The 20,418-nt window shown below is 50.1% G+C and overlaps 1 protein-coding gene across 1 annotated transcript; it reads right to left on the reverse strand.

Annotated features, from left to right (window-relative positions):
* Window positions 1-15,845: 15,845 nt before the first annotated feature.
* CD2BP2 (CD2 cytoplasmic tail binding protein 2) lies at window positions 15,846-20,418 on the reverse strand. Its single transcript, XM_033218109.1, has 7 exons — window positions 20,268-20,418; window positions 19,657-19,760; window positions 19,252-19,387; window positions 18,969-19,126; window positions 18,433-18,868; window positions 18,247-18,353; window positions 15,846-18,161 (listed from the first exon to the last, which is right to left on the reverse strand). The coding sequence occupies exons 2-7, from the start codon at window positions 19,732-19,734 to the stop codon at window positions 18,051-18,053; spliced, it is 1,026 nt and encodes a 341-aa protein (XP_033074000.1). The 5' UTR covers window positions 19,735-19,760; window positions 20,268-20,418; the 3' UTR covers window positions 15,846-18,050.

The following is a 20,418-nucleotide window of genomic DNA, read 5'->3' on the forward strand; positions in this document are numbered from 1 at the left end:
CCTAGGACTGCCCAGCTTCCCGTCTGGAGAGAATTTCCAGGCCGTAGCACAGGAAAGGGACTCACAGGGTCCAGCAGTCTCCCCGAGTGGAGGAGATAGAGACTGGATTTCAGAGAGGCCAAGGCAGGTGGGATTCGCAAGGCAGAGTAATAAGGAATGCATGGAGAGCTCCAGCCATCTGCAGAGGGGCCACAGTCCAGCTGAGCACTGTGCCGCCCGTGTGGGAGCCCGCAGAATGACCACCGGAAAAGAACAGACAGGACAATCCCACGGCTCAGACCGCGCAAGGCTAGCACAGGGTTTACCAACCAGAGTGGAAAGACCACCACGTGTTCCTGTGGCTCAATTGGTTAGCGCTTGGTACTTATACAGCAGTATATGTGTGGGTGATGCCAAGGTTGTGAGTTCGACCCTCACCTGGGGTATGTTTTCTTCCCACTGCAATTTCAGACATTTCATGGTAATGAATTTTTCCCTTCTGTTGGCCGGGCATGGTGGCTCATGCCTGTAATCCCAACACTTCGGGAGGCCGAGGTGGGCGATCACAAGGTCAGAAGTTCGACACCAGCCTGGCCGATGTGGCAAAACCCCATCTCTACTGAAAATACAACAACAACAAAAAAATAGCCAGGTGTGGTGGCACACACCTGTAGTCCCAGCTACTTGGGAGGCTGAGGCAGGATAATCACTTGAACCCAGGAGACGGAGGTTGCATTGAGCTAAGATTATGCCACTGCACTCTAGCCTGGGCGACAGAGTGAGACTCCGTCTCAAAAAAAAAAAAAAAGACCACCGAGCATACAGGCATCCTGTAGAGGACTCAGAAGCAGGCTGCTCAGTTGTGGGGCCAAATTAACCAGACTAGGGGCAATTCTGGTCATGACTAACAAAGGTGAAAAGAAAGCCCTTAGGCCAGGTGTGGGGTGCACCCCTGTAATCCCAGCACTTTGGGAGGCCAAGGCAGCAGGATCGCTTGAGACCAGGAGTTTGAGACCTGCCTGGGCAACATGGTGAGACTCTGTCTCCACACACACACACAAAAGTAATTACGTTTTAGAAAAACAAAGAAAGACCTATAGCAGTCTCAGAGGCATATATATGCTTGAAAACTGCTCACCTCTGAGTGAGAACAGTGGGGGGTTCTGTGGTGTTCTTGCCAGGACGGCTCCCCCTCTCCCCACTCCCAGCTGGATAGCTGCAGAGGTTCTGCCACGGTGGGCACGCCTTAAGGGCTGGCAGCTTTACTGCCAAAGGGAGCTCATTTGATTGGGAGAAAGGGACGATACCCATGCCCAGCAATGTCAGTGCAAGTGACAATTTTAGTGGCAAGCAAGTAGGAACCTGATGTATTTACAATTGGGTCACACATATTAGTTTCATTTGCAGCAGAAAGCAGAGACAGCCCAAGCTACCCATACGCTCTAGGCTGACCCTAAGGCTGCAAGCACAGAAAAGATCCCAAAGGACCAGACCTGGCTGACTGAAAAATAGCCTGAACTTTGTGCTCTCCCATCCACACCCAGATCCACTGGCAGAGGACGGAACTCTCCTTGGCTCAAGGTGAGTGAGCCCAGCCTCTATCTGGCTGACCTAAGGCTACACAGACACAGGGGTATTCCTAAGAATTCAAACTTGAAAACAAAAACAAGAATTTTTAAAAATGAGGCAGAGACACCAGTGGGCACACACCAAGGCAAATTATAAAACAAACACAAAGCAATGACAACAACCGCCTATGGGGGGCATTAGAATCCAGTTCAAATGCAAGGGGAAAAAAGTAAGCAGTGGAAAGTCACTGATCATCCCCAGATGTTGCATATAGCAAGACAAAGACCGAGCAGCTGTTAAAAACACATTCATGGCCAGATGCGGTAGCTCACACCTGTAATCCCAGCACTTTGGGAGGCCGAGGCGGGTGTATCACCTGAAGTTAGGTGTTCAAGACCAGCCTGGCCAACATGGTGAAACCCCCGTCTCTACTAAAAATACAAAAATTAGCTGGGCGTGGCTGGGCGCGGTGGCTCATGCCTGTAATCCCAGCACTTTGGGAGGCCGAGGCAGGTGGTTCACAAGGTCAGGAGATCGAGACCATCCTGGCTAACATGATGAAACCCCGTCTCTACTAAAAACACAAAAAATTAGCCAGGTGTGGTGGCGGGCACCTGTAGTCCCAGCTACTTGGACGCTGAGGCAGGAGAATGGCGTGAACCCGGGAGGTGGTGCTTGCAGTGAGCTGAGATCACGCCACTGCACTCCAGCCTGGGCGACAGAGCAAGACTCCGTCTCAAAAAAAAAAAAGAAAAAAATAGCTGGGCGTGGTGGCACATGCCTGTAATTCCAGCTACTCGGGGGACTAAGGCAGGAGAACTGCTTGAACTGAGAGGTGGAGGCTGCAGTGAGCTGAGATCGTGCCACTTCACACCAGCCTGGGTGACAGCGTGACTCCATCTCAAAAAAAATAAAAATAAAAATAGCCAGGCGTGGTGGCTCACGCCTGTAATCCCAGCACTTTGGGAGGCCGAGGCAGGAGGATCATGAGGTCAGGAGTTCAAGACCAGCCTGACCAGCATGGTGAAACTCCATCTCTACTAAACATACAAAAATGAGTCAGGCATGGTCGTGCACACTTGGTAGAGCACAAAGTTCAGGCTATTTTTCAGTCAGCCAGGTCTGGTCCTTTGAGATCTTTTCTGTGCTTGCGGCCTTAGGGTCAGCCTAGAGCGTATGGGTAGCTTGGGCTACTAAGGAGGCTAAGGCAGGAGAATCGCTTGGACCCGGGAGGCAGAGGTTGCAGTGAGCCGAGATGGCACCACTGCACTCCAGCCTGGGCAACATAGAGAGACTCCGTCTCAAAAAAAAAAGGCCAGGTGCGGTGGCTCACGCCTATAATCCCAGCACTTTGGGAGGTCGAGACGGGCGGATCACCTGAGGTCAGGAGTTCGAGACCAGCCTGGCCAACATGGTGAAACCCCATCTCTATTAAAAATACAAAAATTGGCTGGGCGTGGTGGCTCACGCCTGTAATCCCAACACTTTAGGAGGCCGAGGCAGGTGGATCACAAGATCAGGAGATCGAGACCATCCTGGCTAACATGGTGAAACCCCGTCTGTACTAAAAATACAAAAAATTAGCCGGGCATGGTGGCAGGCGCCTGTAATCCCAGCTACTCGGGAGGCTGAGGCAGGAGAATGGCATGAACCAGGGAGGCGAAGCTTGCAGTGAGCCGAGATTGTGCCACTGCACTCCAGCCTGGGCAACAGAGTGAGACTCCATCTCAAAAAAAGAAAAAAAAAAATTAGCTGGGTGTGGTGGCAGGCACCTGTAATCCTAGCTACTTGGGAGGCTGAGGCAAGAGAATCGCTTGAACCTGGGAGGCAGAGGTTGCAGTGAGGTGAGATTGCGCCACTACACTCCAGTCTGGGGTACAAAAGTGAGACTTCGTCTCAAAAATAAAATAAAATAAAAATAAAAATTTTTTAAAGTAATAAAAACACATTCACAGAACTCAAGTAAACCGTGTTTAAAGACTCGAAAGTGTGATGACAATGAATCAAAAACAGAGAATCTTGATAAGGGGGTAGAAATTATTTTACTTCGTTTTATTGTTTTGAGACAAGGTCTCACTGTCAACCAGGCTTGGGTGTAGTGGTGCAGTCACAGCTCACTGCAACCTTAACCTGCCTGGGCTCAGGTGATCCTCCCACCTCAGCCTCCCAGGTAGCTGGGACTACAAATGTGTGCCATGACGCTCAGCTAATCTTTTTTGTAGAGATGGGGTCTAGCCATGTTGCCGAGGCTGATCTTGAATTCCTAGACTCAAGTGATCCTCCCGCCTCGGCCTCCCAAAGTCCTGGGACTACAGGTGTGAACCACTGCACCCGGCCATAAATAATTTTTTTAAAAAGGAATGAAATTCTAGCCGGGCGCGGTGGCTCAAGCCTGTAATCCCAGCACTTTGGGAGGCCGAGACGGGCGGATCACAAGGTCAGGAGATCGAGACCATCCTGGTGAACACAGTGAAACCCCGTCTCTACTAAAAATACAAAAAACTAGCCGGGCGAGGTGGCGGGCGCCTGTAGTCCCAGCTACTCGGGAGGCTGAGGCAGGAGAATGGCGTAAACCAGGGAGGCGGAGCTTGCAGTGAGCTGAGATCCGGCCACTGCACTCCAGCCTGGACGACAGAGCAAGACTCCGCCTCAAAAAAAAAAAAAAAAGGAATGAAATTCTAATACATGCTACAACAATAGATGAACCTTGAAAACACTATGTTAAGTGAAATAAACCAGACACAAAAAGACAAATATTGTATGATTCCACTTATATGAGGTACCTAGAGTAGGAAAATTCATAGAGACAGGAAGAATAGAGGTTACCAGAAGCTGGGGAGATGGGGGAATGGGGAGTTATTGTTTAATAGGTAGAGTTTCTGTTTGAAATGATGAAAAAGTAGTTCTGCAAATGGAGAGTTATGAGGGTTGCATAACATTGTGAATGTACTTAATGTCACTGAATTGTAATGGTTTGACTGGAGGCCGGGCGCGGTTGCTCACGCCTGTAATGCTAGCACTTTGGGAGGCCCAGGTGGGTGGATTACGAGGTCAGGAGTTCAATACCAGCCTGGACAAGATGGTGAAACCCCATCTCTACTAAAAATACAAAAATATTAGCCAGGTGTGGTGGTGGGTGCCTGTAATCCTAGCTACTCAGGAGGCTGAGGCAGAAAATTGCTTGAACCCGGGAGGCGGAGGTTGCAGTGAGCTGAGATCACGCCACTGCACTCTAGCACTCCAGCCTGAGCGACAGAGCAAGACTCCATCTCAAAAAGAAAAAAAAAAAAAATATATATATATATATATAAACACACACACATATATATATATATATACACACACATATGGTTTGACTGGTTACAAAAAAAGAAAAGGGAAGGGAATTCCAGAGTTGAAAAGAACAGTAACTGAAATGAAAAATTCACTATAGGAGTTTAACAATAGACTTGAGGTGACAGAAGACAGAATTGGTGAACTTGAAGATCAACAGAAACTAGCCAAGCTGGGCCAGGTGCAGCGGCTCATGCCTGTAATGCCAGTGATTTGGGAGGCCAAAGTAGGAGGATCCCTTGAGCCCAGGAGTTCGAGACCAGCTTCTGCAACATAGCAAGACCCCATCTCTACCAAAAAAAAAAAAATACATAAATAAACTCAGCCAAGTGTGGTGGTGCATACCTGTAGTCTCAGCTACTTGGGAGGCTGAGGTGGGAGGATGGCTTGAGCACAGAAGATTGAGGCTACAGTGAGCCATGAATGCACTACTGCACTCCAGCCTAGGCAACAGAGCAAGACCTTATCTCAAAAAAAAAAAAGAAAAGAAAAAGAAAAGAAAAACAACCATCCAAACTAAAGAAGAGGAGAAAAGGCAAAAAAAAATGAAGAGCACTTTGGAAGGCTGAGGTGGGCAGATTGCTTGAGCTCAGGAATTCAAGACCAGCCTAGCCAACATGGTGAAACCCTGTCCCTACAAAAAATACAAAAATTGGCCAGGTGTGATGGCTCCCACCTATAATCCCAGCACTTTGGGAGGCTGAGGCAGGCAGATCACCTAAGGTCAGGAATTTTAGACCAGCCTGGACAACATGGCGAAACCCCATCTCTACTAAAAATGCAAAAATTAGCCGGGTGTGGTGGCAGGCGCCTGTAATCCCAGCTACTCAGGAGGCTGAGACAGGAAAATCACTTGAACCTGGGAGGCGGAGGTTGCAGTGAGCTGAGATCTCGCCATTGCACTCCAGCCTGGGTGACAAGAGCGAGACTTTGTCTCCAAAAAATAAATAAATAAATAAATACAAAAATTGGCCAGGGATGGTGGTGTGCACCTGTAGTCCCAGCTATTCAGCAGGCTGCGGTTGGAGGATCACTTGAACCCAGGAAGCGGAGGTTGCAGTGAGCTGAGATTGTACCACTGCATTGCACTGCACTCCAGCATGAGCAACAGAACAAGACTCTGTCACCAAAAAAAAAAAAAAAAAAAGTGGGGGCTGGCGTGGTGGCTCACTACTGTAATCCCATCACTTTGGGAGGCCAAGGTGGATGGATTACCTGAGGTCAGGAGTTTGAGACCAGCCTAACCAACATGGTGAAACCCCTTCTCTATGAAAAATACAAAATTTGCCGGGCGTGGTGGTGCATGTCTGTAATTCCAGCTACTCAGGAGGTTGAGGTAGAAGAATCACTTGAACCCGGGAGGCGGAGGTTGTGGTGAGCAGACATGGTGCCATTGTACTCCGGCCTGGGCAATAAGAGCGAAACTCCATCTCAAAAGAAAAAAACAAAGAAAGGAAAGAACAACCATCCCATCCAAAGTAAAGAAGAAAGAGAAGAAAAAGCAAAGAAAAATGAATAGCACTTTGGAAGGCTGAGGTGGGCAGATTGCTTGAGCTCAGAAGTTCAAGACCAGCCTGGCTAACATGGTGAATCCTTGTCTCCACAAAAAATGCAAAAATTGGCCGGGCGCAGTGGCTGATGCCTGTAATCCCAGCACTTTGGGAGGCCGAGGCGGGTGGATCACGAGGTCAGGAGATCGAGACCAGGGAGAAATCCTGTCTCTACTAAAAATACAAAAAATTAGCCAGGTGTGGTGGCAGGCACCTGTAGTCCCAGCTGCTCAGGAGACTGAGGCAGGAGAATGGTGTGAACCTGGGAGGCAGAGCTTGCAGTGAGCCGAGATCGCACCACTGCACTCCAGCTTGGGTGACAGAGTGAGACTCCGTTTCAAAAAACAAACAAACAAACAAAAATTATCCAGGAGTGGTGGTGTGCACCTGTAGTCCTAGCTACTCAGGAGGCTGTGGTGGGAGGACCACCCAAGAGGCAGAGGTGAGCTGAGATTTCACCATTGCACTCCAACCTGAGCAACAGAGCAAGACCCTGTCTCCAAAAAAAGAGAGAAGAAAGAAGAAGGAGGAGGAAAAGGAGGAGGAGGAAAGAAGAAGAAGAAGGAGAGGAGAAGGGAAGAAGAAGGAGAGGGAAAAGGAGAGGAAGGAGAGGAAGAGGAAGAGGAGGAAGAAGGAAGAAGGAAGAAGGAGGAGGAGGAGGAGGAGGACTGAGAGACCTGTGGGAGGCACAACAAGCATATAGGAGTCCCAGGAGGAAAGCAAAGAGAGAGGGCAGAAAAAAATATTTGATGAAATGATGGGAAAAAAAACTTCCCAAAATTGATTTTCAAAAAATACAGTAATCTACACATCCAAGAAGCTCAAAGAATGCCACACAGGATAAATACATAAGGATCCACAGCCAGCTACATAGTAAACTGTTCAAAGACAAAGAGAAAACCATAAAAGCAGCAATTGGGAAGACTCATCATACGTAGGAAAACATCAATATCGACAATCAGCTGGCTTTTTTTAACTTTTATTTTGTAGAGATGGGGGTCTCACTGTGTTGCCCAGGCTGGTCTCAAATTTCTGGCCTCAAACAATCCTCCTGCCTCAGACTCCCAAAGTGGTGAGATTACAGGCATGAGCAACCACACCCGACCAGCGGTGGCTCAGTGACTTCTTATCTGAAACAACAGAAACCAGAGGCAGTCCAATGACATGTTCAAAGTACAAAGAACCCATCAAAAGTAAAATTTTTGATGGAAATTTCATAGACGACTTTATGCCAGTAAATTCAACAACACAGACAAAATGGACAAATTCCTTAAAAATAATAAACCACCAAAGCTCACTCAAGAATAAATAGAAGGCCGGGCATGGTGGCTCACGCCTGTAATCCTAGCACTTTGAGAGGCCAAGGCAGGCGGATCACGAGGTCAGGAGATTGAGACCATCCTGGTTAACACAGTGAAACCCCGTCTCTACTAAAAATACAAAAAATTAGCAGGGCGTGGTGGTGGGTGCCTGTAGTCCCAGCTACTCGGGAGGCTGAGGCAGGAGAAAGGGTGAACCCGGGAGGCAGAGCTTGCAGTGAGTCGAGATTGCACCACTGCACTCCAGCCTGGGGGACAGAGCGAGACTCCATCTTAAAAAAAAAAAAAGAAAAGAAAAAGAAATAGAAAACTTGAATAGGCCAGGCAAGGTGGCTCGCACCAGTAATCTCAGCACTTTGTGGGGTTTTTTTTTCTCTCTCTCTTTTTATTTTGTTTTGTTTTGTCTGAGACGGAGTTTCACTCTTGTTGCCCAAGCTGGAGTACAATGGTGCAATCTCAACTCACTGCAACCTCTGCCTCCCAGGTTCAAGCGATTTTCTTGCCTCAGCCTCCCGAGTAGCGGGGATTACAGGTGCCTGCTACCACGCCGGGCTAATTTTTTGTATTTTTAGTAGAGACAGGGTTTCACCACGTTGGACAGGCTGGTCTTGAACTCCTGACCTCAGGTGAACCACCCACCTTGGCCTTCCAAAGTGCTAATCCCAGGAGGCCGAGGCAGGTGGATCACTTGAGGCCAGCAGTAGTTCAAGACCAACCTGGCAAACATGGCAAAACCCCGTCTCTAGTAAAAATACAAAATTTAGATGGGTATTGTGGTGGTGTGCACCTGTAGTCCCAGCTACTGGGGAGGCTGAGGCACAAGACTCACTTGAACCTGGGAGGTAGAGGCTGCAGTGAGCCAAGATCACACTGGTGCACTCCAGCCTGGGCAACAGAGTGAAATTCTGTCTCAAAAAAAGAAAAGAAAAGAAAAGAAAGCTTGAATAGCCTTAAATATAATTAATAAGGCCAGGTGCAGTGGCTCACGCCTGTAATCCCAGGACTTTGGGAGGCCCAGTTGGGCAGATCACGAGGTCAGGAGTTTGAGACCAGCCTGACCAACATGGTGAAACCCCATCTCTACTAAAAATACAAAAATTAGCCAGGTGTGGTGTCCAGCACCTGTAATCCCAGCTACTCAGGAAGCTGAGGCAGAGAATCACTTGAACCTGGGAGGTGGAGCTTGCAGTGAGCTAAGATGGTGCCACTGCACTCCCGCCTGGCAACAAAAGCGAAACTCTGCACAAAAAACAAAAAACAGGCGGGGCGCGGTGGCTCAAGCCTGTAATCCCAGCACTTTGGGAGGCCGAGACGGGCGGATCACGAGGTCAGGAGATTGAGACCATCCTGGCTAACACGGTGAAACCCCGTCTCTACTAAAAATACAAAAACTAGCCGGGCGAGGTGGCGGGCGCCTGTAATCCCAGCTACTAGGGAGGCTGAGGCAGGAGAATGGCGTAAAACCCGGGAGGCGGAGCTTGCAGTGAGCTGAGATCTGGCCACTGCACTCCAGTCCGGGCGACAGAGCGAGACTCCGCCTCCAAAAAAAAAAAACAAAACAAAACAAACAAAAAAAAACAAAAAAACTTTCCTACAAGATTAATTCGAGGCCAGTGCCTAAAGTAAAAGCTTTATCTTTGGAGCTAGCACAATTCTCAAGGCATCAAGAGAAAGGTTTTTCTTTTTCACTCCCAGAAGTGCTCTTTTTAATTTTTTTTTTTTTTAAACCAAGTCTCCCTCTGTTGCCCAGGCTGGAGTGCAGTGGCCCAATCTCAACTCACTGCAACCTCCGCCTCCCAGGTTCAAGCGATTCTCCTGTCTCAGCCTACCGAGTAGCTGGGATTACAGGCATCAGCCACCATGCCCAGCTAAGTTTTTTATTTTTCGTAGAGACGGGGTTTCACCATGTTGTCCAGGCTGGTCTCAAATTCCTGACCTTAGGTGATCCACCATATAGGCCTCCCGAAGTGCTGGGATTACAGGCGTGAGCCACTGTGCCTGGCTCTGTTTTTAATTTTTAAAATGCATTTTATTTTGTTTTGTTTTATTTTATTTCATTTCTTTAGAGACAAAGTCTTGGTCTGTCACCCAGAATGGAGTGCCGTGGCACAATCAGAGCTCACTGCAGCCTCAAACTCCTAGGCTCAAGGGATCCTCCTGTCTCACCCAATGGAGTAGCTGGAACTACAGGCTCGAGCCACCATGCCTGGCTAATTTTTAAAATTTTTGTAGGGACAGGGTCTTGCTCTGTTGCCTAGGCTGGTCTCCAACTCCCAGACTCAATTGAGCCTCCTGCCTCAGACTCCCAAAATGGAATTACAGGCATGAGCCTGGAATTACAGGCATGAGCCACTATATCTGGCCCAAAGATTTCTTAAATAGGACACAAAAAGCACAAACGATTTTTTAAATCAACAAATTAAGCCAGGTGCAGCGGCTCACACCTGTAATCCCAGCACTTTGGGAGGCTGAAGTGGGCCAATCACTTGAGGTCAGGAGTTCAAGACCAGCCTGGCCAACATGATGAAACCCCTTCTCTACTAAAAATACAAAAATTAGCTGGGTGTGGCAGCCTGTAGTCCCAGCTACTCAGGAGGCTGAGGCACAAGAATCCCTTGAACCCAGATGGCAGAGGTTGCAGTGAGCCGAGATTGCGCCACTGCACTCCGACCTAGATCACAGAGTGAGACTGTGTCTCCAAAAAAAAAAAAAAGAAAAAAAAAAGACCAGCCTGGCCAATATGGTGAAACTCCATCTCTACTAAAAATACAAAAATTAGCCAGGCATGGTGGTGTGCACCTCTAATGCCAGCTAGTTGGGAAGCTGAGGCAGGAGAATTGCTTGAACCTGGGAGGCAGAGATTGCACTGAGGTGAGATTGCATCACTGTACCCCAGCCTGGGCGACAGAGCAAGATTCTGTCTCAAAAAAAAAAAAAAATCGGCAAATTAAATTTTAACCAGATTTAAAACTTTAGCTCCTCAAAAGATGATGATGGGGGGGGAAAAAAAAAGACAAGTCATGGATCAAGAAAATATTCACAAAACAGAATCCGACAAAGGACTCATATCTGGAATATATAATGATCAAGGGCTCTTACAAAATCAATCAGAAGACAAACAACCCAGTTTTTAAAACAGGCAAAAAATATGAGCAGACACTTCACCAAAAATTCTGACTGGACTTTAGAGTCCCAAAGACCTGGGTTAAAATCCTGGCTTTACCACCCTCAGGCTATGCGGTGTTGCATGTCACCTCTCTGAGCCTCGTTTTTCTCATCAGCAAAGTGGGAGAGATACGTAACTAAATAGGTAGTCAAGGAGATTAAACATAATATTCTGAACTTATTTAGGCCCCTAACAAATGCCAGACACCCTCTTCTTCCCTTGTCAAATAGAAGATGTGTGTATATATATATATATACACACACATACACACACACACACACACACAAATACATATATATACACACTTTTTTTGTGTATAGAGATGGAGCCTCGCTATATTGCCCATCTGGTCTCAAACTCCTGGGCTCAAGCCATCTGCCCACCTCAGCTGGGATTACACGCCTGGCAGAGAACAGGCTTAGTGTAATAAGCCTGGGAAGGCTGGGCCAGGTAAGAGGCTTCGATGTCTGAGGCCAGAGGGCAAATGCCCACATTGTATCCAAGGGAATGTGAAGTGTTCAAGACAGAGAAATATGTCCCAAAGAGAGTACTGGAGCTATAAGGTCTGATGCCACCGAGAGCTGCAGGGTAGCTGTATGGGGAGGGAATAGGGATGGGTGGGATATCAGGAAGGTAAGAGCAAGTATGATGGCATCAGAATGGAGAAACTGGGCTGGGCATGGCAGCTCATGCCTGTAATCCCAACACTTTGGGAGACCCAGGCAGGATCATTTGAGGCCAGGAGTTTGAGATCAGCCTGGTCAACAGAGTGAGACCCCATGTCTATAAAAAATAAAAATAAAGGGGCTGACGTGGGAGGATCACTTGAGCTCGGGAGGTCCAGCCTGTAGTAAGCTATGATCGCACCACTGCACTCCAGCCTGGGTGACACAGCAAGACGCTGTCTCTAAAAATAAATGGCAGAGCGCAGTGACTCACACCTGTAATCCCAGCACTTTGGGAGGTGGCTCGAGACCACCCTGGCCAACATGGCGAAACCCCATCTCTACTAAAACTACAAAACTTTGCCGAGCATTGTGGCGGGCGCCTGCAATCCCAGCTACTCAGAAGGCTGAGGCAGGATAACCGCTTGAACCCAGAAGGCAGAGGTTGCAGTGAGCCAAGATCACACCACTGCACTCCAGCCTGGGTGACAGAGCAAGACTCTGTCTCAAGAAAAAAGTAAAAAAAATAAAAAAAATAAAAAAATTAAAAGGGCCAGGTGCAGTGGCTCATGCCTGTAAACCCAGCACTTTGGGAGGCTGAGCCGGGTGGATCCCTGAGGTCAGGAGTTCAAGACCAGCCTGGCCAACATGATGAAACCCCATCTCTACTAAAAATACAAAAATATTAGCTGGGCGTGGTGGCTGACACCTGTAATCCCAGCTACTCAGGAGGCTGAAGAAGGAGAATCACTTGAACCCGGGAGGTGGAGGTTGCAGTGAGCCGAGATCGCGCCACTGCACTCCAGCCTGGGCAACAAGAGTGAAACTCTGTCTCAATAAATACATATATATGCATACATACATACAAATAAAAAATTAATAATAATAAATAAGAACAGGGAAACCAGAGGCTGCCAGCGCCTGCTGCTGACTTTTATAGGCAGGTCATGTGCCACGTCTGCTTGGGCAGCTGGGAAGCTGGGATCTTACATAAAGGGACAGAGAAGCCTCCTGGGGAACAGGGGCCTAGTGAGGACAGGGTCACAGCCTTCTGCAGCGCCCAACTGGAGATGGCAGGGGTGGTCCGCTGCAGGGGATGTAGGTGGTCAGGGGCCACTGAACCCTCCCCTGCGGAGCATACCCCTGAGGGTACCTGGCAGCTGGGGACTGGGCTCCACAGGGAGTTCAGAGTGGCTGCTGACTCCATGGGGCACTGTTGTTACTTGGGCCCCACACAAAACACCTGCCTTGGAATCCATCCTTGAGAGAAACTCCTCTCAGGTCTCCACATCAGGAGGAGCTGGGCATGTCCAGGTCTCCAGCTTGGTTCCTGCCAGGAGCAGAACGGAAGGCAAGTAGCTCAGGCTGACCCCCTGCCTGGGAGGTCATGCACGACTAGCAGCAGGTCATCAAGCTGGCCACACTGCTTCTCTGGGGTCTGGGTAACTAGCCACTCCTCATGGGCAGGGGTGGCAGATGTGGCAAAGACATGAAGAGCCCTCATTCCTCCATGTCAGGAGCCGGAGGCTTCGCTTATTTGAACCCTGCTGGACTCCTGTGCAGGCCTTGTCTCTCACAGGGCCCCAGCAAGTGCCCAGGATAGATTCTGACACCCCAGGCCTCTGTCAGGAGTGCTGGGACTTCCTTCCCCAACTCCTGCTGCTTCTCTGAATGATAACCTGGCCAAGGCAAGAGGCTGCACTCAGGCCCAGGCGCCATGGCTCACGCCTGTAATCCCAGCACTTTGGGAGGTTGAGGTGGGCTGATCACCTGAGGTCAGGAGTTCGAGACCAGCCTGGGCAGCATGGTGAAACCCTGTCTCTACAAAAAAAAAAATATTGCAAAAATTTAGCCAGGAGTGGCGCCATGCATTTCTTGCTCCAGCTACTAGGGAGGCTGAGGCAGGATTACTTGAGCCCAGAAGCTCAAGGCCGCACTAAGCCATGATTGCACCACTGCACTCCACCTGGCTTGACAAAGCAAGACCTGGTCTCAAAAAAGGCTTAGAAAAAAAGTTTTAAGTGAAAAGCAAAGAACTTCACCTCTGTGGTCTTCCTCCCTAAACTCCATAATCCAAGCCTATTCATGAGAAAAAGGATCAGACAAATCCAGATTTTAGGAATATTCACCTGGGTGTGGAGGCTCACACCTGTAATCTCAGCACTGTAAGAGGCTGAGGCGAGAGACTCGCTTGAGCCCAGGAGTTCAAGAACAGCCTGGGCAGCAACATAGTGAGACCTCCTATCTAGAAAATATATACATATGTATTTTTTAAATTTAAAAAGTTGTTTTTAAAAAGAATATTCTGAGGCCAGGTGTGGTGGCTTACACCTGTAATCCCAGCACTTTGGGAGGCCGAGGCAGATGGATCACCTGAGGTCAGGAGTTTGAGACCAGCCTGACCAATGTGGTGAAACCCCATTTCTACTAAAAATACAAAAATTAGCTAGGCATGGTGGCACAAGCCTATAATCCCAGCCTCCTGCCTTAGCAGGCTGAGGCAGGAGAATCACTGAACCCGGGAGGTAGAGGTTGCAGTGAGCAGAGATTGCACAATTGCACTCTAGCTTGGGTGACAGAGACAGACTCCATCCCCCCCCCCCAAAAAAAGGAATATTCTACATACCTAACCAGCACTCCTTGAAACTGTCAAGGTCAACAAAGACAGGTGAAGTCTGAGAAGCTATCAAGCTGAGGAAGCTAAGGACATGTGACCACTTAACATAACGTGGTGCCAGAAGGGATCCTGAAGCAGAAAAGGACATTAGGGAAAACTAAAAAAATTTTTAAAAAGTGTAAAGTTGAATTAGTAAGAAAAATTTTTTTAAAAGAGTGAAGTTCAATTAGTAGTAATGTATTGTACATCCACACAATACACTGTTACTCAACAATAAACACGAGGACTGGGCACAGTGGTTCACGCCTGTAATCCCAGTATTTTGGGAAACCGAGGCGAGCAGATCACCTGAGTCAGGGGTTCGAGACCCGCTTGGCCAACATGGTGAGACCTGGTCTCTACTAAAAATACAAAAACCAGCTGGGCGTGGTAGCACAGGCCTGTAATCCCTGCTACTTGGGAGGTTGAGGCAGAATCACTCGAACCTGCGAAGCAGAGGTTGCAGTGAGCCAAGATCGCGCCACTGCACTCCAGCCTGGGTGACAGAGCAAGACTCAGTCTCAAAACAAAACAAAAAAACAATAAAGATAGATGAAGATATCTGCAATATGGTTGAACTTGAAAGCATAGGCCCAAGTAGAAGCCAGACCCAGAAGACCACATGTATGATTCCATTTATCTTCAATGTCCAGAAGAGGCAAATCTAGAGGCAGGAAGTAGATGGGTGGTTGGTTGCCAGGGCTGGGGGGTGAAGAAGGGTGGGGAGTAGTGGGAGGGGCTACTCATGGGTCAGGTTTCTTTCATGGCAGGAAAAAAAGGTTTTAAAATTAGACTGTGGTGATGGTTGCGCAACCCTGTGAATATACAAAAAACTACTGAAGGGTACCGAAGCGTGGTGACAGGTGCCTGTAGTCCCAGCTATTCGGAAGACTGAGGCATGACAATCCCTTGAACCCAGGAAGTGGAGGTTGCAGTGAGCTGAGATTGTGCCATTTGCACTCCAGCCTGGCAACAACAGCGAAACTCCATGTCAAAAAAAAAAAAGTTTACTCAAACAAAATCTCTCTCTATATATATATATCTTACAAACTGTATACGTATAAACTGCATATATACAACTAAAAAAGAAAAGCATGCTGGTCACAGTGGCCCACACCTGTAACCCCAGCACTTTGGGAGACTAACCTGGGAGGATCAGTTGAGTGCAGGAGTTTGAGACTAGCCTGGGCAACAAAGCAAAACTCTGCCACTACAAAAAAAAAAAAAAAAAAAAGTTTCTGAATTAGCCAGGTGAAGTGGTATACTCCTGTAGACCCAGCTACATAGGAGGCTGAGGTGGGAGGATCACTTGAACCCGAGTTCAAAGCTGCAGTGAGCTATGATCACACCACTGTACTCCAGCCTAGGTAAGGCCATCTCTAAAAACAAAATAAATACAAAGCCAAGGAGTGCTGATTCAGATGCACTATAAAGACCACCCTAGCAACAGACAGCCACATTTATAAGTCCTGACAGGGACCTGAAATAGCGATGTGGTCACAGGAAGGGAGAACTTAGCGAGATCGGGTGGTTCATGAGGTGTCCGCTGGATGTATGAGTAGTTGTTTCCTATTGGGGCTGTTAACAGATTACCACAAACTGAGAGGCTGAAAACCACACCAATTTATTATCTTACAGTTCTAGAGGTCAGGAGTCCAACATGATTTTCACCGGGCTGAAGTTGTGTCAGTGCGGCTTTGTTTCTCCACGGAGGCTCTGGGGCAGAATCCAATGCCTTTTTCAGCTTCTCCAGGGGCCACCTCATCGCCTGGCTCTGGGCCTTCTTGCCATCTTCAGAGTCAGAAGCTTCCTTGCTTCATGCACAGACCCTCCTGACTCCCCTTCCCTTATAAGGGCCCCCATGATTACTCGAGGCCCACCTCAACCACCCAGGGTCATCTCCCCACCATGAAATCCTGAACTGAAGCAGAGGCACTGGGTCCCTTTCGCCATACAAGGTAACACTTTCCCAGGTTCTGGGGTTCAGAACCTGGACATCTTTGGTGGCTGTTATTCCACCCACCACCGTCATCAGTGACGTGCCCTAAGGAGGGGCTGTGAGGTGACGTGAGGTCGGCTTCGGAAGGGCTAGGTTTGAGTGCCTGGAAGACACTGGCAGGAGGCGCCCCAGGGCTCCATTGATTTACCATGCACTCACTCAGCACCCCTGAGAGACCATCCCTGGGGCCTACAGGTGAACCCTGTGCCTCAGCCCTGACACCTGCTTTCCACTTCCAGACCTTTCTGAAATCAAGACGCATCTTTAGATCAATGGCATCTTACTGTGTCACTGGCAGGCCTCTTCTTTCTTAGTGACGTTTAAAGGAAGGTATCTTACTCCTTGATGGCTTCTTGAAGTGAATGAAATTCCACTGTGAGCAGGCACTAGAGCAGGCCTCACAAGAGCGTCAGGTAACCCCACTCCGCCCTGGCCCCCAAGTCTTTCCTAGTTGCTCGTCTGGCCCTTTCTGCCCTGGGATTCCAAGTGTCCTGCAGCTCCGGTGCCCAGATCCCCGTAACTAACGGACCCCACTAAAGCCACACACACGCTCAGCTCTACAACCACGGTGGTGTCCAGGAGCCAGCCCTCCCATTAGGGGTGCCTCAACCATGGGGGTCAGACCCAGGGGCTCTCTCTCGGCCTGGCTGCAAACTGAAAACACCTGGGGGCTTCCGAAATACCCAATGCCTGGGCCACAACCTAGACCAGCTCAATCCGAATATCCAAATAAATATTACAGCTCCCCAGGAGACTCCAAGGGGCAGTCAGAATGGAAAACTGAAGAAACCATCTAACGTGGTGCAAGGGAGGCATAAGGCAATGCTGGTGGGGGGTAGGGGGTGCCAGGCCCAGGTATAGAATTACACCTATCTCCCATGCCTCTGCCACCAGACTCTGAATTCCTGGAAGGGGACCAGCCCAGCTACCTCAGTTTCCTCAAGGCACTAGCCCTGTGCCAGGCACCTAGTGGGGCCGAGAGAATGTAGGCCGCAGGGCCTCAAAGGCCAGGAAGCAAAGGCTTTGTGCCAAGAAAGGTCTGGGAAAGGAGCCCACTGGTTCTGGGCCAGCCCTTTCATTCCTGTGACCTCCAGTGAGTCACTGCCCCTCTGTGCCAGTACAATTCACGCTTGGGCCATGCCTGGCCACTGAGTTTGCATTTCACTGAAGAGCTGTGGGAACGACTGCAAGGATAGCAGAAAGTCAGGGTAGGGAAGATACTGGCTCTCAGAACCTTAGGGATCTCGGTCTTGGACCACTCATCCCACTTCTGCCCCAGTGTCTATGGAGCTTGAGAGGGTGGAGCAAGAGTAAAAGGTTTCCATGTTCACCCCCAACAGGGACCCAATGTCTTCTCAATGTCCCAGTCCTTCCAGGCCTAAAAGCTCCACTTCTGGGGCTCCATCCCCTGGTGGCTGCAAGGACAAAGAATCTGAGATCCCGAAAGCCAAAGACCTAAGAGGAATCAAACAAGAAACCTCGGAGAGGAACACAGAGTAGCACAATTGGGGGTGTTTACACGGCAAGCAGAGTCCAGGCAGTGAGGCCACAGGACACCTGACAAGCACCTCCAAAGAAGATCTTCATGGGAGCAAACACTCAGGGACCAAGGCAAGTCAAAAGTGGCTGTGGAGAAGGCCCCTGGCTTCTGGCCGTCAGCACAGCCAAGGCCCCAATACACAACTAAAGGCTTTTATTGGGAAAGGGAAATTGACTGAAAAATGGCCTCCAATTTGCTCACTGCCTGAAACACTTGGTGCCTCCTCCACAAAGTCCAGGAAAGAAGGACCCACCAAACTGGGCCCCCAGCAGGATCAGGTGTAGAGGTCAAAGTCAATGCGTTTGGAGTTGTAGAACTGACCACCAGGGGGGTCCAGCTTCCGGCAATAAACACCATCCGGGAAGTAGCCTTCACTCACCCAGGTCTGCAAGGAGAAGGCAGAGCTGGGGAAGGACTGACAGGAGTAGGGGAAGCAGGGACAAGCCAGAAGGAGGGAGAAAGCAGCTCACCTGCATCTGGGCGCTGGTGAAGGGCCCATATAGCTCGGCATCCCCCGTGTTCTCCCACTTATATTCCCACATCACATCCACCAGACCATCTCCTGACGACTCTGGTTCTAAAATAACAGGCAAAGCCATTTGGTCTCCAGTGTCTCACTTCCGCTCACTGCCCCCTCCTCTGCCCTCCAAGCTTACCTCCTCTCTGGGTAGGGGTTGGGGTCTCCAGTTCCTCCTCTGCCACTTCCTCAGCAAACATGTCCAGGGAGGGTGGGGGTGTGGGATTGTGGGGTCCCAGGGTCTGACACCCCAAACCCTTCAGCCGCATAGCCAACCGTTCCCTTGTTTCCTGGTACACACCAAGGTTGCCCCGGGCCACCATCTGGTCGGCCAACCCGGAGAGCCGGTCCAGGCGCTGAGGGGAACTGGGTCGCCCAGGCCCCTTGCTGCTCCCTTTGTCTCCTCCTCGGGCCCCCAGACGCCTCAGTGCCCCAGCCACTGTCTCTCTAGGCAACAGGAGCTCCAAAAGTCCCTCCAAGAGGGCTTGGGCACTCATTGGGGTCTGGCCCAAGCTGTCTTCCTCCTCCGAGTCTGAGGCCTGGTGCTGGCCAGGTGGCCGCTCCCGGATCTTCACCTGTAATGGGAAGATGCAGTAATTTCCCACGAACTGCCATGGGAGCAGGCCTAGCATCTGCCACTCCCAGGCTCCAGCCACACCAGCCCCTGGGCCGCACCCAGTCAATGTTGTCCAGCCAGCTGTCTCGGATCTGAGCATCCCGGTTCAGGAAGTAGTTGCCATCAGCATCAAAGTGGCCTTCCTCCATCTCCTCCTGCAGGTTAAAGGGTGTGATCCGAACACCCCCCTCGCTGGGGAGTGTGGCTGCCTCCTGACCTGCACCAAAGACACAGGTGCCCTTTTCTAGGCATGGAAAAAAGAGACCGGAGCCTCCCTCGCTCCACACCACCAGAGGCCCCTACTTGTTTCTCCAGCACAGTGTATTCTTGGGTACAGCTCACCTTCTACATCCTCTGAGGCCAGGATGTCGTATTTGCTGGACCCTCCATCATCATCCTCCTCCTCATCGCTATCCAAAGAGTGTTTGCCTTTGAAGCGGCTCCCAGGACCCCCTGACCCAGCCACAGGGTCCACCAGCTGTGAGCAGAAGTCAAGTCAAGAAATGCAGGTTACTGGCTACCTCCCCAAATACTTCCGGATCTGGACTCAAATATTTCAGGATCTTGACTACTTCCCCAAATATTTCAGGACCCACACTGAAGATGCTCCCAACCCATTCCTCAGAGAACCTGAAAAAACTAGGCTTTTCTCTGCCTGCCTGCCCCGCCCCACTCCCGCCACCTTTCTTTCTCCTCAGGCTTCTAGCTCCTCTCTTGCCCCCACACCAAGGAGTCTGGCCCCCTCACGTTCTTCTTGGGGACACTGATTTCATCCTCATCTTCCTCATCTCCCACGCCTTGGAAGGTCACTTTCCTCTTTGGCATGACGGGGCAGAGAGGTGTTTCTCAAGCTGAGGAAAGGATGCAGAGAAAGAGAATGGGGTGAGGAGGGGACTCACCACCAGAGGACCCAGCACAGCAAATATTTTTCCTGGTCTATGACAGGTACAGTTTGGGAGCGGAGGGAGCACAAAAGCAGGGGCTGAAAAGAAGCTGGCAGCCAGAAGGCCTGCAGGACTTGGGTCTAGCATCTGCCAGTTAAACGGGGTGGGGACGGAGGAGCGGACCCTCTGGATCCCCTGACCCTGGCCAACAGAGGACAGGCTTCACCACGTGACCGCCTCCAACTCCAGCCCCCGCAGTCTGGGCGCCACCGGCTCCACAGGCTGACCCCCGCCTCCTACTCTGGCTTTCTCGGAGCTCGCGGGGCCCAGGCAGACCCAGGACCTGGCGCTCTCGCCACCCTGTTCCTCCCTGCTCCGAACTCCCAATTCCGTGTGGTGAGCCCCAACTGTCTCGGGCTGTGTACAAATTAGAGGGCCACGGGAATTCGGGCTGTTCCACCCTCGCGCGCTCACCTGGGAATTCGCGGGAGGCGAGGTGGCGAAAAGAAGAGATGCTTGCGCCAAGGCTACATCCGGGGCACTCGGCCTCCATCACCCGGAAGAGGACAGTGGAAGGCGCCCGGGAAGCCCGGAAGTGGCTTCACTCGGGTTAGGGAACTAACTG

Source organism: Trachypithecus francoisi, unplaced genomic scaffold (genome assembly GCF_009764315.1).
Source record: "Trachypithecus francoisi isolate TF-2019V2 unplaced genomic scaffold, Tfra_2.0 Lachesis_group10, whole genome shotgun sequence".
Classification (NCBI taxonomy): domain Eukaryota; kingdom Metazoa; phylum Chordata; class Mammalia; order Primates; family Cercopithecidae; genus Trachypithecus; species Trachypithecus francoisi.